This window comes from Henckelia pumila, chromosome 1 (assembly GCF_033568475.1).
Source record: "Henckelia pumila isolate YLH828 chromosome 1, ASM3356847v2, whole genome shotgun sequence".
NCBI lineage: Eukaryota > Viridiplantae > Streptophyta > Magnoliopsida > Lamiales > Gesneriaceae > Henckelia > Henckelia pumila.
In genome coordinates this window covers 150,823,989-150,841,259 of record NC_133120.1, presented here as the reverse complement: position 1 = coordinate 150,841,259, position 17,271 = coordinate 150,823,989, and the positions used below count along the sequence as shown (strand labels likewise).

At 38.7% G+C, this 17,271-nt stretch overlaps 1 protein-coding gene across 10 annotated transcripts; it reads right to left on the bottom strand.

The window, feature by feature from the left end:
- Positions 1 to 1,236: 1,236 nt before the first annotated feature.
- On the bottom strand, positions 1,237 to 4,284 carry LOC140886852 (uncharacterized). Of its 10 annotated transcripts, XR_012151715.1 has the most exons (7): positions 3,945 to 4,284; positions 3,646 to 3,868; positions 3,108 to 3,185; positions 2,852 to 3,024; positions 2,704 to 2,751; positions 1,973 to 2,004; positions 1,237 to 1,414 (listed from the first exon to the last, which is right to left on the bottom strand). XR_012151715.1 is itself a non-coding variant. In XM_073293736.1 (4 exons), exons 1-4 carry the CDS (start codon positions 4,140 to 4,142, stop codon positions 2,987 to 2,989), a joined length of 537 nt encoding a protein of 178 aa, XP_073149837.1. In that variant the 5' UTR covers positions 4,143 to 4,284; the 3' UTR covers positions 1,589 to 2,986. The 10 variants fall into 10 exon arrangements, 2 of the variants coding, with proteins under 2 accessions (XP_073149837.1, XP_073149866.1); XR_012151721.1 differs by lacking the exon at positions 1,973 to 2,004 and having other exon boundaries at positions 2,704 to 2,755; XR_012151720.1 differs by lacking the exon at positions 1,973 to 2,004.
- Between the last annotated feature and the right edge of the window lie 12,987 nt (positions 4,285 to 17,271).

Below are 17,271 nucleotides of genomic sequence, written 5' to 3'. Positions count from 1 at the left end.
TCTTGAAATAAAATCTTGGAATTTACCGCCGAAATCCACTATCGCCGTATCCGGAACTAGAAGTCACTGAACTCAAGAATCTCAAGATAAATAACTAACTTAATAATTAAACAAATAACATATGGAGGAAATTTAATCACCAACTTAGGAATTAAAATCAACACTTTAAATATTTTGATGGCACAATAATAAGTGAAATATTTAAATAATAGACAGAGCGATTAAAATGATTCAAACAAACTAGATGAACGATTAAAACTCATTTAAATAAATACACGAGCGGAAATAAAAACCTTAAAATGATTTGGACAGATAAATATTTTAAATAAAATAAGCTAAGCATTAAAATAATTTAAAATAACTAACCACTAAACATAAGTTATTTAAAAGCAAATAAGTTACACAATAAAATCATTTAAATAGATAAATAATATTCTATTAACACATAATTCAAATAAAGAATTTAAATCAATTAAACTTAAAAATAATAATCATAACATTTATTTAATTTACTATATGCGAATTAGTAGATTGGATTTTAGGTACTACAGTTTGTATGCTCGTATTTATTTGTACTGAGCGTTAGCGCTCATGTCCCTGTGTTTTATCTTGGACACCCCATTCTGTGGGACAGACCTCAGGTTAGATGATGAAGGAAAGAGTGAGCCTCGAGACAAGCAGCAGAACCGTTGATATTTCCCGGTTATCTGGTATAGTGGATTTTATTGTTGGTTTGGTTTGAAACAGTGTTATTTCGATTTGATTGTATCATAAACAACATTTTAGACTGTCATTTCAGATTTGGAATTTGTACTGTAGTAATCCGTATCCAAAATTAATGATTAATGGGTAATTAATCATGTGATCATATTTAAAGACAACGCTTTTCCCGCATTGTTAATGTCACCGAAAAAACGTTGTCGTAGTCAGTGATGTAAAAGACCACGCTCAAAGACAACACGAAAAAAGAGTTGTCATTTTGGGCAAAGACAACGCATAAAAAGCGTTGTTGTTTCTGGAAAAGACAACGCTTAAAAAGCGTTGTCTTTTCCGATAAAGGCAACGCATAAAAAGCGTTGTTGTTTCTGGTAAAGACAACGCATAAAAAGCGTTATCATTTCATAAAAAGTGTTGTCGTTTCTGGTAAAGACAACAAATAAAAAAGCGTTGTCTTTTTTTAAATAAAAAACAAAAAAATTAAATCACAAATTTTCAATATTATAAATCACTCAAAATTCAAAAATTTTTAAAATAAAATTTAATATACAATCTTCCAATATTACAAATCATTCATATATAAAAAATAATCTAATTCTAACTCAATAAACTGGTAGACCTGCATTTTGATTATTCCTATGATCTTCGTCAAAAACTCCATCCACATTGGTAGCTTTCAGCACCACTTCCGCATTATCTACACATATCATTCATAAATGCAACATCAGTTTTCCTATGCACCATTACAATAAAATTATACAATATAGGAAAACTGATGTTGCATTTATGAATGATATGTGTAGTGCACCATTACAATAAAATTATACAATATAAGAAACAAAATAATTCATGACTCTAGAAAGAAAATGGATGGTACTTAATATTTATACAATACGAAGGAAAAGCAAGTGGGATTTATGGTTTAATAACATTCAACAAATATCATATTAATAGCAAGAACAGCTCAATTTCTCATCAGATTCGTCGAAGCATGTCTTAAAATAAAAATCTAAAATCTGGAAAATCAGAAATATGCAATCACATATCAGGACGGTGGCAGTGGCATAATCCAAGAATCGCCCTGCTTTTGCCACTAAGACTGCTACCATTTGCATGACTTAGGTTTACGTCTACTATTTGACAAAACATAAGGCTATAGTAAAATTTATTTAATTGAATACTTATATTGGCATAGTCACAATCAAATTTTGATGTAATGAACCTCGAACTTGATAACCGAATAAATGACATATACCATTGAACTTCATTTCCTTGTAAGTTCCTTCTCTGTTCAGAAACAAAATGATAGACATAAAAAAAATTAACTATTAGGCAGGATATTCTGAAACAAACAAGTGTCAGGGAATTGAGTAACAAGTCGGTATTCAAAGTTTCAAAGTATATATAATATTTTGAAATTTCTGAGGTTATAAAAAAATCATAGGTTGAAGACACATGCAGTTCAATACCCGTTGAGAAGTCGCGAAGAGTTCGACAAAGTAATGCCATAAAATTTTAATTTCAAATTAGAACATTGAAGTTTGAGAAGTTTGGAATTAAAAGATTGTATGGAAATTTAGAAGGTGTTTCATGTGACAATTTTAGAATGACTACGATAGGAGAGAGTAATATAAATTTAAATTCAGAATAAAAATTTTAATAACATCAAACGAAATTTTAGCGAACGAATTTGGTTCGACTTAAATATTTATTTGACCTAAAACATAGTAACTACTACCTTAAACTCGTACAAATTATGCTCATATTTTCATTTAACTTCCACACGCAATGAGTAAACATTATCTACTATTTCTTTATTTTAATCAAGATATACATGTAACGCGTATGAATTAATATATGATCATTCTATCTAATCTCTGACTTTTTTCATCTTTCTTTAATTGGATTGAGAGTTGAGGAGGAATAATAGTAAAATTTTAAGAAGTATATCGAATCAGAAAATTGAGAAATGCGGAGACAATTTACCAATCACTTGTTCATTTCTTCTTCAACCAGCTGAGCCTAGTAGCTTTTCTGTCTCGATATATCAACATAACATAATATTATTAATTAAAATCAAATGAATTTGTTGATATCACCTTGCAGAGACATAAAATGAGCAGAGTCAATTTACTTGAGATAGTTGAGCAGAGTCATTTGATTCAAGATGGAGAAGAAGCTATTACAGGATATTCACTTCAGCATGGTAAGATGTGCAAAGAATTCAAACAAGGCAGAAGCCTATGGTGACAGTTGAGTAGAAATATTATCAGCAAAGACACCTTGCTTGAGAAAACCATAAATTTCCTGGAATATTCAACACTTTGATGCAGATTCAGAATCAGGGAGTAGAAAAGGAAATAATAAATTAAATAAATCTGCTTAATTACCTGTAATAGAGCATAAACCTCTGGAATCCTTACTATATATTATCCCATCCGGAAACAGGATAACACCATGGTATTTATCTGAAACAATAACTAGTGAGAAGGCAATAGTGAACTGATCACCATGGTGCCTAATGAATGCTACCTTGTTCATCCCTGGCTTAAACCACATCACATATTTGTTTTGTTATATCAAAAATGAAAGCTTTGATGTGGCCACTTCTTCACCAAGAATGATCTGAAAGATTGATCAAAGCTCTATAGTGTATCACAAAGCACACAAAAATAATAACTTTAGCATTATGTTTCAATGTTATGTTTCATGAGACTTTTCTGCCGATGTCAAATACTCCAAGAAATCCCAAAAAAGGCCCAATATTTTAGTCAGAAAATGGCTTCAAATTATTATTACGACATTTTCTTGTAGTAATATATTATTCACTAGTACTCCTATATTTTAAGTCGTCTTACTAAATTTCATCGTGCGCATGGGTTGGGTCGATCGGTAACGAAAGGACCAACAATTATTAATAGAACGTACCCTCAACAAAATCAAGCTGGAAATCAGCAGGATTCATGGGGAAACTGGGTGAGAACTTAATTCTTTCGAAATAGCCCATTGCTTTGCTCCTTTTCCCGAAGTATATACACCTTTCCTCCGACAGCACCAGCAAATCATCAAACATCTGGTAAGCACGGCTCGACGGCTGGTGAACCGATGTCACCACCGTCTTCCCTTGGCCTGGAGTTGAATATTTCAATACCTGCAGGATGACACAACATATCTCAAAGATTCAAAAAAAAAAAACAGAACCCGAATTCACGAGAAAAAATAGAAACCTCATCCATAACATTTAAAACCTGAATCAAAGCTGATACTACTGCAAGTTGAGGAATATAGATAAAATTGACAAATAAATAACAAATTATCATAAACAATAACAAATTATCAAAGCGTTCAGCCGATTCGTCAACTACAAGAGCAACAACAATCGATGAATGATGGAAAAGTAAGAAAGAAAAGGGAGAAATCGTCATTGACGGTTTGTCCAATTGGAATTGAAAGAGAGCAAAAAAAAAAAGCAAAAAGAAGAGGGAGAAATCGCGATGAAGGGTTTGGGGATTTTGGGTTTTTTCTTCAGACGAAAAGGATCGTGATGAAGGGTTTGAGGATTTTGGGTTTTTTTCAGACGTTTTAAAGGTAAGGTAAAAAAGGTGTATTTTTAATTGTTATTTAAAATTTAAAAAAAGGTTTATCTACAACACTTTTTAAAAAGTGTTGTTGTACATAAAAAAAACGCTCAACTTAGACCTAAAAAACGCTTATAGACATCGCTTTTTAAAAAAAGCGTTGTCTTTAATAAATTTAAAATATATATAGACAACGTTTTTCACTAAAAGTGTTGTAATTTAAAAAAAGACAACGCTTTTTATCAAAAGCGTTGTCTTTTAAGTGTTGTGTTTGAACATTTTTGTTGTAGTGGCGCCATTACTGAGTAGTTGTATACAGTTATCCCAAATATGGATATCCTGTCATTTGCATGCATCATATTTGTATGTTTTACCCGTGCTTTCGTATTGAGCTTAGAGCTTACGTCCAGTCTTTTCTGTGTATTTGGACACCCCATTCGACGAGGCAGGTGTAGGTGCAGGGTAGAGCACCAGGAGCTTGGAGTATCCAATGACCAGTGAAGAAAGCAGGATTAGCTGTAGGTCTTTACCCTTAGGATTATTTGTAATTCGATTGGGTTGTATTTTGGTTTATTTAACCGGTTGTATTCTGCCGGTCTGCTTTTATTTAAGTCTTTCGCAGCAATTTATTTAATGCATGCTTAATTATGCTCTAAACTCTGATTAGGTAGTGGATCTGGGTTGGGTCGCTACATGTACTCTATTTTTCGCTGATGTTTATCTGATAATTGTCTTTTAAAATTTAATTGCATGTGTAAGACTTGTTTAGTACGTAGGTGATTCTAGTGCGGATCGCTACAATAACAATCTTCTCACTATAATTTTCTGGAAAGACAATTAGCGCCTAGTAGCGATAGCATAATTTCTAATACAAATCATGAATTCTGCTGCGTCTTTAAATGTTTTCCCTACGCCATGCATTGAATCCAAGAATCAATAGAATTTCTTACACTTCCAATTTCAAGCGGGCTGTCACCGGTTGAATTTATGTCATATTCGATTTCAACTCTTTATCATTTTAATATAAAATCAGTCTAACATACATTGATATTCATTTAACTAGAATTCGAATAAATAACTAAATAATTGATACTTAAGCATGATGCACAATAAAAAAAAAAAACGCAATGAATAATAAGCCTTTGCATACACAACATATATATGTATGAAAATAGACTCATTCTCAATAAAAATCACCAATAAAGAAGAATCCTTGTAGTAACCCAAATCCAGAATTAAAGATTTAGCAAGTGATTAATCAAGTAATCATGTTTAGAGTTGGTAAAACATGATTAAAGGATTTCCAGATAGGTCTAGGGAGTTAAAAAATGGGTTCAGAACCCTCGAAAATAGCCCTGAAGGTCCCAAGCATTCGGGCAGTCACGAAGCTCCGAAGAGATCGGAAGCTCCGATTGTAGTTCGGAAGCTCTGATCGTACACAGCCAAGTGTCCAGAGTGTGAGGTCAGCATGATGATGTCATGGAGGAGATCGGAAGCTCTGATGGTGCGTTTGGAAGCTTTGATCTGCTGGAAGGAATACTTTTCAAGATCTTGTTACACGTGGTAGTTGAAAGGAGATCGGAAGCTCCAATCCCTGGTTCGGAGGTTCCGATCGTGCTCTATAAATATAGGGTCCGAGAGCCTCATTTCTTGCTCATTTTCAATCCATTTCTTCTTGTTTTGAGAGTTTTTTAGGGGCTTTTTAGCCATAGTTATCGAAGGTCGGGCAATATAGAGGCATCCCGGAGTCGTAGCGGAGTTGTGCTCAAGTTGCAAGGCAATCGTCATCAACGGACTGACGACGGACGCAAGTATAACTTTGGATCCTAAGATTAAGGAATAAGTAATAGCTTTGTTGAAGTTTTTGGAGAATAATAGTTGATGCATGATAATATTGACTTGTAGGCTTGGAACCTTGATGGATGCTTCTAGGGCTTCCTTAGTAAGGTACGTAAGTATTGACTAAGATTGTCAGCGGGTATGCATGCTTATGTATGACATGATTGCATGTTACTGCTTTGAGATATTATGCTGCATGTGCATATCATATTGAGCATGTGTCTCTTTGAGATGAGCCAATGTAGGGTCGCTTAGCCCTTGTTAGGACGTTGTGACACTGAGTGTAAGGTCCAAAAAGTCCACTAGCTTAATCACGATTAATTGACTTAATTATATGATTTAATGCATGTTATTTAGGATATTTAATTGTTATGTGGAATTATGTGAATTATTGGATGCCTGGAATTATGTGATTTCTATGTTATTTTTTTTAAAAGTTTTTAGATTGGTATTAATTTTGGGTCGTAGGTACGAGTCTAGCCTTGAATCGAGTTAAGAAAAATATGTTAAATTAAGTTTAAAGGGATGCAGTGTATTTTATTGAGTGGGGGAGTAAAATTTTAAAGGATTTTTTAATGTAACTAATGGGCCGTGTTGGAGCCCATTAGTCACAAAAGAAAAGCGTTCAGAAATTTTATTCTGAACTCTCATTTGAACGCTCACTTTTCTTCTTCAAAACCCCTCTCAAACGCTGCATCAAGGCTAGGGTTCTTCAGAGGCTCGAGGCTAGATCGTCCTACCGCTCAGGTTATTTCCAATCGAATCAATCCAGGCAAGTTTTTACTGTTTTTAAACACATTCAAGAATATAGTTATTTTCAAGGTAAAACCCTAGGTGTTTGATTGATGATCCGTGAATGTTTTCTTGAAAAATTCTGTGAGTATGTTGCTTGATTGTGATACGTGAAGCATTCCTGAGGTGTTCGGTTCATGTTTATCGAGTTTTGAAAGATTTGAAGGCAATAAATCAGATTTTTGGGTAAAAGTAGATTTGAAGTTTTAATTCAAAATCTTTGAAATGTTTGATGCATTGGTATAATTTATGGTTGAGTTTATGATGTTGTAGAATGATATTTTGATGGAAAAATCGTCCCAAAGCATTGTGGGTTTTGATAAAATGCAGAAAAGATCAGTTTTCGGAAAAGGAAGACGCGACGGGGCGCCCACGCTGCTAGGCAGTGCGCCTGTGCCTGCGTCGTGTTCATCAGCGAGCAGGAGGCGCGCCCGCGCTGCTAGGCAGTGCGCCCGCGCCTGCGTCGCATAAATTTGCGAGCAGGAGGCGTGCCCGCGCTGTTAAGCAGCGCGCCCGCGCCTACTTTGCGAGCGGACGGCGCGCCCGCGCCGCAGGTTCGAAATTCCCACCCCATTTTATGAGTTTTTGAGTCCTAAAAATCATGATTTTTATACTTTAATGTATTTTTATTATTTTTAAGAATTTTCATGAAGAATTTTTAAAGTTTTCAAGGTACGAAACGGATGGAATGCCTCGCGTGGATCAGTCAGGTTATGTATTGCATGAATATGTGATTTTCTCATGAAAGTTAACTTCTCATGAAATGTTTTGACGGATTTTAAGCATGTAGCATCACGAGAAACTTTATGAGCATGTACGAGATTTATGAAAATGACATGATAAGATGAATGATATGATGCATGGAAAAATATTTTGATGATTTATGCGTCTTGTGGTGATTATATGGGGTATGCACTTCGGGATGAGCTCCGGAGCCGCTATCCAAACATGGCTCACGGGATGGTTATACGGAGTATGCACTTCGGGTTGAGCTCCGAAGCGGCTATCCAAAGAATGAAAGTTTGCGGGCTTAATGTCATATGCTTGTCTGATCAACAGGAAACTATGAATGGCTCGTTATGACGATTACCACACTACTCATACTTCATCTCCCCAAATATTTTTATGAAATGGCTATATTAAAGTTATGTTTATTGCATGGGAGTTTAAGTTAATGTTTCCTTTTAAAGTTAGAAAATCCTTTTCTGCATGCTCTTGTTGTGAAACGACCCTAACTCTATAATTAATAAATAAATATGCGGAAATTTTTTTTTTTTTATATATACTTAATAAAATATGTACATATATGCCCATACATATATGCACAGAATAAAAATATTTAAATTAAATAAATAAATAAATAAATAATTAAATATTTAAATAAAAATTGCATTCTTTAAAATAAACTAAATATCTGAGTCAAACATTTAATTAAAAAAATACTGAATAAATAAAATAAATAAAAAGTTTGCATGCACTGTAAATATTAAATAAATATTCTAGAACCTCAACCACTGAAAATAATAAAATGTATCATACTAAGTATTCAAAACAACATGCATGGTGACTCAGAATCTATCACGGTCACGGAGCCACTGCATGTCTGCTCATACATCCTCGCCTCCGGTGGGGACAATATCATCCTCAACGTACTCACCTGCACCATACCAGTGTAGTGAGCCTAGAGGCCCAACATGCTAACATAACAAGGGTTTAAAATAATTTAAATCAATTTAATACTAATACATACATATACATGAATGAGCATGCTTAAAAATTACATAACATAACTTAACTTAAATAAACATAAATAACATAATACATAACATTATTGAGCAATTCATTTTCTAACATAGCATGGTTGTATCCGTAGTGTAACCTTAAATCATACATTAAATACTGATCAGCGTGGAAATCTACGTACGTGGCCGGTGACGAATCATCTCTTAAATTGGCAGTAAACTGCCCTTCAATCATATGGGGACGAAACCCCCTTAAATTGTCACACTACTTCAACTTCCAACATAAAATATTTTTATTGCTCAACTTAAACATTAAATCATGCATAAAATATTATTTCATGAATGCATGTACTTGAATAAAATGTGTGTCCTTCATATATATTTAATTTAATTTTCTTACTAACATATAAATATTAAAATAACTTAAATGCATAAAATAATTAAATATATAATCAGGACACATGCAAATTTTCTCATGGATGGTCCTGGACTGCTGGCACTAACACTCAAGCTCATTAACTTAAATCTGGCCCATTAATATACTTAAGCCCAATATCTTAAACTTTAAGCCCAAATAATTATTCTAAGCCCAATTAAATTAATAAAGCCCATTAAAATTACACTAAGCCCAATAACACTTACACTGGCCCAATGGGCCCAAAACCCAAAGACTGGCCCAATAACTTTTATGGGCTCAAAAGCCCATAAAATTAATGGACTAACTTAATTAAAATTTTGAAAGTCCAAATAAAATTATTTGGGAGTCCAAATAATTTTATTTCAATTTAATTGACTCAAAAACCCATTAATTCATAAAATATTTTCAAAATAAAAAGACTCGAGCCCGGCCCACCTAACCCGGACCCGGACTCACTTAACCCGACCCACCAACCTAATGACCCGACCCGAGCCCCCACAACCCGACCCGGTACCCTGCAACCCTAAACCCGAACCCCTTACCTCTCCATGGCAGCGGCCGTGAGCAGCAGCCATTCCATGGCTGCTGCCGGTCGGTTCCGGCCGCCCCTGGCCGGAGCGCCGCCGCCCGGACGTAGCCCACGTCCGGGCGGACCTAACCTGACCAGACCCCAGCCCCCATGCAGCCAGGAACCTGGAACCCGACGGCCCCTTCCCTTCGAACCCTAGCCTGCGCCGAGCTGCACCCTTCACTCAAACTTCGATCGGTCCAGCCCCTCTCAGACTCAAACCCTACCATGGTTCGATCCTTAGGCACCAGTGGACCTCTCTGGAACACTAGCCAACAACCGAGCCAAGCATGGAGAGGAAAAACGTGAGGATGATGGATGAAATCAATGAACAATGCGCAAACAACAACCCCATTAACGATTTTCTGAAAATCCTTAAACAAATCTGATGCACAACGTTACATACATGTATACACTGATCTAGCACGGAAAAAGGGAAAGAAACGCATGCCTTTCACCGATAAACGACGAGAAACACGGGCGTGGGACGGTTCCGGGACGACGGGACGAAAATAAGGAACTTTGGAGCTTCAAATACCTTGGCTATGGCGTCTTCTGGAGCTGCTGGAGCGTTGGAGGGGATGATGAACATTAGGGGTGGCGGCTAGGTGTGTGTTCGGTAGGTTGAGGGATGGGTTTGGGTAGATTAGGTTTTAATATATAAGAAAATAGGTTTTTAGGTTAATTAATAATAATAAAAAATATAATATAAATTTAAACATTCTAAATAAAAGTTCAAATCAGAAACTTAGATTAAAATTTATAAAATCCCGAAATTAAAAATTAGGGGAATTTTAAAGATAAGAAAAAGTCATTAAAATGGCTTAATTTTGAATAAAAAGAACTCCTAAAATTATATAAAATTAAATACTTAAAATTTTGAGATAATAAAACTCAAAATAATATTTTAAGGCTCTAAAAAGGCTCATAAAATAATTTGGCTAGAAATTTGTCATCTCGTCCGTCCACGGTCCCGTCTACGCGATCAAATAATAAAAATACTAAAAATCATAAAAATTACTAATTATGGGTTAAATGCTTAAAAATAAATTAAATCATGCACAAATAATTCAAATAATTATTTAACCCATAAATCATAAATTTAAATAATTAAATATCCTAATTATGCAGGCGGATTTACGTAATTAAAAATACCGGGTGTTACAATTCTCCCCCCCTTAAATTGAATTTCGTCCTCGAAATTAAAGTACTTACCCGAACAACTCCGGGTAGCGAGTCCTCATGTCTGCCTCGGTCTCCCAAGTAGCTTCCTCCTCTGAGTGATTCAGCCACTGGACTTTGACCGTCGGTATGACTCGCGTCCTAAGCCTCCGCTCCTCCCTAGCCAAGATCCGCACTGGTCTCTCCTCGTACACTAGATCTGGTGGCAACTGTAAGGGCTCGAAATCCAACACATGCGACGGGTTGGAGACATATCTCCGAAGCATGGATACATGGAAAACGTTGTGCACTGCCGCTAGCCTTGGAGGTAGAGCTAAACGATAGGCCAACGTGCCAACTCGCTCCAAGATCTCGAATGGCCCTATATACCTCGGATTAAGCTTGCCTCTCCGTCCAAAACGCACTATTCCCTTCATAGGTGACACCTTCAGAAATACGTGATCACCTACAGCAAACTCCAAATCTCGTCGTCTGGCATCTGCATAACTCTTCTGCCGACTCTGAGCAGTCCTCATCCGATCTCGAATCTGAGTCACTATGTCAGCTGTCTGCTGCACAATCTCTGGACCCAGCAAAATCCGCTCACCCACCTCATCCCAATGCACAGGAGATCTACATCTCCTCCCATACAATGCTGCATAAGGAGCCATACCTATAGACGACTGAAAGCTGTTGTTATAGGTAAACTCCACTAATGGCAGTCTAGTCTCCCAAGATCCTCGAAAATCGATGACACAAGCTCTCAAAAGATCCTCGAGAACTTGGATTACTCTCTCGGACTGACCATCTGTCTGGGGATGAAATGCTGTACTGAACAAAAGCCTAGTCCCCAAAGCTGTGTGTTGACTCTTCCAAAACGCTGAGGTGAATCTCGGATCTCTGTCTGACACAATAGACACTGGTATGCCATGCAGTCTAACAATCTCTCTGATGTAAAGCTCTGCATACTGTGTCAAGGTGTAAGTAGTCCTCACCGGCAAGAAATGAGCTGACTTGGTGAGTCTATCCACAATCACCCAAATCGATGTACACCCTCTGGCACTCCTCGGTAAGCCAACCAAAAAGTCCATCGTAATATTCTCCCATTTCCATTCCGGAATAGGGAGAGGTCTAAGAAGTCCTGCTGGACGCTGATGCTCTGCCTTGACTTGCTGACAAGTCAAGCACTCTGACACCACTCTCCCGATGTCACTCTTCATCCCGGGCCACCAATACAATAGCTGCAAGTCTTTGTACATCTTCGTACTTCCGGGGTGAATGGAGTACGGAGATGCGTGAGCCTCTGCCAAAATCTCAGCTCGCAACTGATTGACGTTCGGTACCCACATCCTACCACGGTACTGAACGATACCATCCTCCACTGTATACAAGAGATTACCTCTAGCCTCATCTCTCTGTCTCCATCGCTGTAACTCCTCATCAGTAGACTGTCCCACTCTAATCCGATCTCGCAGAACTGGCTGCACCGTCAACACTGACAAGCTCGGTGCATGGCCACTCGGATAACACTCCAAGCCAAATCTCTGAATCTCGCTCTGTAGTGGTAACTGTACGGTCAAACATGATACCACTGACGACTTCCGACTCAAAGCATCGGCCACTACATTAGCTTTACCCGGATGGTAGCTAATGTCACAGTCATAGTCCTTCACCAACTCCAACCATCTGCGCTGTCTCATGTTCAACTCCTTCTGTGTGAAGAAGTAATTGAGACTCTTGTGGTCTGTGAAAATCTTGCACTTCTCGCCATACAGATAGTGCCTCCAGATTTTCAAAACGAAGACCACTGCTGCCAACTCCAAGTCATGCGTCGGGTAATTCTGCTCGTGAATCTTCAGCTGCCTCGACGCGTACGCAATAACCTTACCACACTGCATAAGAACTGCGCCTAAACCAAGTTTAGACGCGTCGGTGTACACCACTAACTCCTCATGTGGTACTGTCATCGCTAACACTGGTGCTGTAGTGAGTGCTTCCTTCAGCTGATCGAAGCTCCTCTGACAGTCTGAACTCCATATAAACTTCGCATTCTTCTTGGTCAAGGAAGTCAAGGGTACTGCAATAGAGGAAAAACCCTTGATGAACTTCCTGTAGTATCCGGCCAAACCCAAGAAACTGCGAATCTCTGAAGCATTCTTCGGAATACCCCAATTCTGCACTGCCTCCACCATAGACTGATCGACTGCAACTCCCTCTCTCGAAATAATGTGGCCAAGAAATGCCACCTGCTCAAGCCAAAACTCGCACTTGCTGAACTTGGCATACAACCGATGCTCCCTCAAAGTCTGCAAGGCCGTCTGAAGATGCTGTCTATGCTCCTCGATGCTCCTAGAATAGATCAAAATATCATCAATAAAGACTATGATGAACTGATCTAGGTATGGCTGAAAGACTCGGTTCATGAGATCCATGAAAACCGCTGGAGCATTGGTCAACCCAAATGGCATCACTAAGAACTCGTAATGCCCATATCGTGTCCGGAAAGCAGTCTTGGAAACATCTGCATCTCTAACACGCAACTGATGATAACCAGATCGCAGATCGATCTTGGAGAACACTGAAGCTCCCTGCAACTGGTCGAATAAATCCTCTATCCTCGGCAGTGGATACTTGTTCTTCACTGTGACCCTGTTAAGCTCTCGGTAGTCGATGCACAGTCTCATACTGCCATCCTTCTTCTTCACAAACAACACCGGAGCTCCCCAAGGAGAAAAGCTAGGTCGAACAAAGCCTTTCTCTAACAACTCCTGAATCTGCTCCTTCAACTCTTTCATCTCGGTAGGAGCAAGCCTGTACGGTGCCTTAGAAATAGGCACGGTGTCTGGCACTAAGTCGATACTGAACTCCACCTCTCTCACTGGTGGAATTCCGGCAACCTCCTCCGGAAAGACATCCGGAAAGTCACGAACCACCTCTATCTCTGATAATGATCTGCTAGATGGCTCCGAAGTCGTGACAATACTCGCTAGAAACCCCTGGCAACCCCGTCTCAACAACTTCCTCGCCTGAATATAGGATATCACCTGAGGAATATCACTGCTCCGAGATGCATGAAAAGTGAACGGGTCGCCCCCTGTAGGTCTCACTGACACTGATCTCCGACGAAAATCAATCGAAGCTCCATTGACTGTCAACCAGTCCATACCCAAAATAAGATCAAAACCACTCAAAGGCAAGACTACTACATCTGCTCGAATGGAGTGTCCCTGCAGCTCTAACTCCAGTCCTCGAATAACCTTCGAGGTAGAAATAATCTGCCCCGACGGCATAGTAACATCATACCCACTGTCACTACTCTCAGGTGTGATGCCTACCCGTCTGATAAACTCCAGGGAGATAAACGAATGCGTAGCTCCTGAATCTAGCAACGCAAACGTGGAGTTGCCTTCAACTAGAATTCTCCCTGCACGCAGAAAATTCCCAACAGTTTCATACCACTTCTAAATTTTCCCCAACGAGCCACTACAAGTTCTTAATTCTAATCACAAGTAAAACATTCTTCCTATTCTAACATGCAGTTAAATAACCCAAGTAACAATAAATTCCGAATTAAAGACTAAATTTCTAACCAAAGAAAAATTATTAAATTACTAGGGATAGGATATACCGGTGATCAAGGAGGTGTCTGGATCTACCTCCTCAGCCTGCATCACGAACACCCTACCAGCGGTGTTCTTCTTCCTGGGGCAGTTAGCTATCTGATGCCCCGGCTCTCTACAGTGGAAGCAAACTCCTGCTCCCAATAGACAAGGTCCCGAATGCATCTTCTGGCACTTCGGGCAAGTAGGATGAGCTATGGCGTTAGGGGCCCCGCCCCTCTGCTGCTGCGGCCTCTGCTGCTGATTCGGGCCCTTAGCCGGCCCTGTATACTGCTTCTTTGCAGGAGGCTGCGAAGATGGACGCTGGTATGCAGCCTGAAACTGCCTCTTCCCCTGTTGCTCCCTCTGGATCTCTCTCCGACCCTCCTCAGAACGCAAGGCTCTACTCACTGCAGACTCGTATGTAAGGACGTCTGCCATACGCACATCATGCCTGATCTCAGCCTTCAGGCCCTCCACAAACTGTCGCAGCTTCTCCTGCGGACTGTCAGCAATCATGGGCACAAAGTGACAGCCCCTCTCAAACTGGCTCACATACTCCACAACAGACCTGTCCCCCTGACGGAGACTCATGAACTCACGGATCATGCGGCTGCGCACATCCTCAGTAAAATACTTGGCGTAGAAGATACGCCTAAACTCCGTCCACGTCAGTGTGGGCAAGTGAACTCCCCTAGCTGCACCCTCCCACCAAAGGGCTGCATCTCCTCTCATCATGTAAGTAGCACAGTTCACCCTGTCGGTGTCTGTGATCCCCATATAATCAAAGATGGACTCAAGAGAGCGAATCCATCCCTCAGCCACCAAAGGATCGGTGGTCCCAACAAACTCCTTAGGTCCCTTCTTCTGGAACCTCTCAGCCACGTCCTCCTCATGGGACAGTCTGGGACGTGCAGCCTGCTGCTCCAACAGAGCAGTAATCCCCGCCATCATCGTAGCACTGGACTGCTCCAATGCTGTCATAGGGTTCTGCGGAGGTGGCGGTGGAGGTGGAGGTCCCCCACGTCGGTTCACTGGTCTGGGAGGCATTCTGCACCACCACATATTTATTTACGTAAATCGCCATGCATAACTAAGTGTTTAAAATTAATGCTAACTTAAATTCTAGAAATTAAATCATACTATAAACATTTAAAACTTACAGACCGGTAGCGTGGATTTCTGAGCTCGCATAGCAGTAATGACCCCTCCGAGGACCGTGCTTTGATACCAACTGAAACGACCCTAACTCTATAATTAATAAATAAATATGCGGAAATTTTTTTTTTTTTTTATATATACTTAATAAAATATGTACATATATGCCCATACATATATGCACATAATAAAAATATTTAAATTAAATAAATAAATAAATAAATAATTAAATACTTAAATAAAAATTGCATTCTTTAAAATAAACTAAATATCTGAGTCAAACATTTAATTAAAAAAATACTGAATAAATAAAATAAATAAAAAGTTTGCATGCACTGTAAATATTAAATAAATATTCTAGAACCTCAACCACTGAAAATAATAAAATGTATCATACTAAGTATTCAAAACAACATGCATGGTGACTCAGAATCTATCACGGTCACGGGGCCACTGCATGTCTGCTCATACATCCTCACCTCCGGTGGGGACAATATCATCCTCAACGTACTCACCTGCACCATACCAGTGTAGTGAGCCTAGAGGCCCAACATGCTAACATAACAAGGGTTTAAAATAATTTAAATCAATTTAATACTAATACATACATATACATGAATGAGCATGCTTAAAAATTACATAACATAACTTAACTTAAATAAACATAAATAACATAATACATAACATTATTGAGCAATTCATTTTCTAACATAGCATGGTTGTATCCGTAGTGTAACCTTAAATCATACATTAAATACTGATCAGCGTGGAAACCTACGTACGTGGCCGGTGACGAATCACCTCTTAAATTGGCAGTAAACTGCCCTTCAATCATATGGGGACGAATCCCCCTTAAATTGTCACACTACTTCAACTTCCAACATAAAATATTTTTATTGCTCAACTTAAACATTAAATCATGCATAAAATATTATTTCATGAATGCATGTACTTGAATAAAATGTGTGTCCTTCATATATATTTAATTTAATTTTCTTACTAACATATAAATATTAAAATAACTTAAATGCATAAAATAATTAAATATATAATCAGGACACATGCAAATTTTCTCATGGATGGTCCTGGACTGCTGGCACTAACACTCAAGCCCATTAACTTAAATCTGGCCCATTAACATACTTAAGCCCAATATCTTAAACTTTAAGCCCAAATAATTATTCTAAGCCCAATTAAATTAATAAAGCCCATTAAAATTACACTAAGCCCAATAACACTTACACTGGCCCAATGGGCCCAAAACCCAAAGACTGGCCCAATAACTTTTATGGGCTCAAAAGCCCATAAAATTAATGGACTAACTTAATTAAAATTTTGAAAGTCCAAATAAAATTATTTGGGAGTCCAAATAATTTTATTTCAATTTAATTGACTTAAAAACCCATTAATTCATAAAATATTTTAAAAATAAAAAGACTCGAGCCCGGCCCACCTAACCCGGACCCGAACTCACTTAACCCGACCCACCAACCTAATGACCCGACCCGAGCCCCCACAACCCGACCCGGTACCCTGCAACCCTAAACCCGAACCCCTTACCTCTCCATGGCAAATGGCTGCTGCCGGCCGGCTCCGGCCGCCCGGACGTAGCCCACGTCCGGGCGGACCTAACCTGACCAGACCCCAGCCCCCATGCAGCCAGGAACCTGGAACCCGACGGCCCCTTCCCTTCGAACCC

Bases quoted from the DNA above. Each gene is read 5' to 3' on its own strand.
- LOC140886852 (XM_073293736.1), bottom strand. From the start codon at position 4,142: ATGACGATTTCTCCCTTTTCTTTCTTACTTTTCCATCATTCATCGATT. The intron at 3,869-3,944 runs GTTTCTATTTTT...GTCATCCTGCAG, and splicing joins TTTTAAATGTTATGGATGAG to GTATTGAAATATTCAACTCC. The intron at 3,186-3,645 runs GTACGTTCTATT...TTATTGTTTCAG, and splicing joins CCAGCTTGATTTTGTTGAGG to ATAAATACCATGGTGTTATC.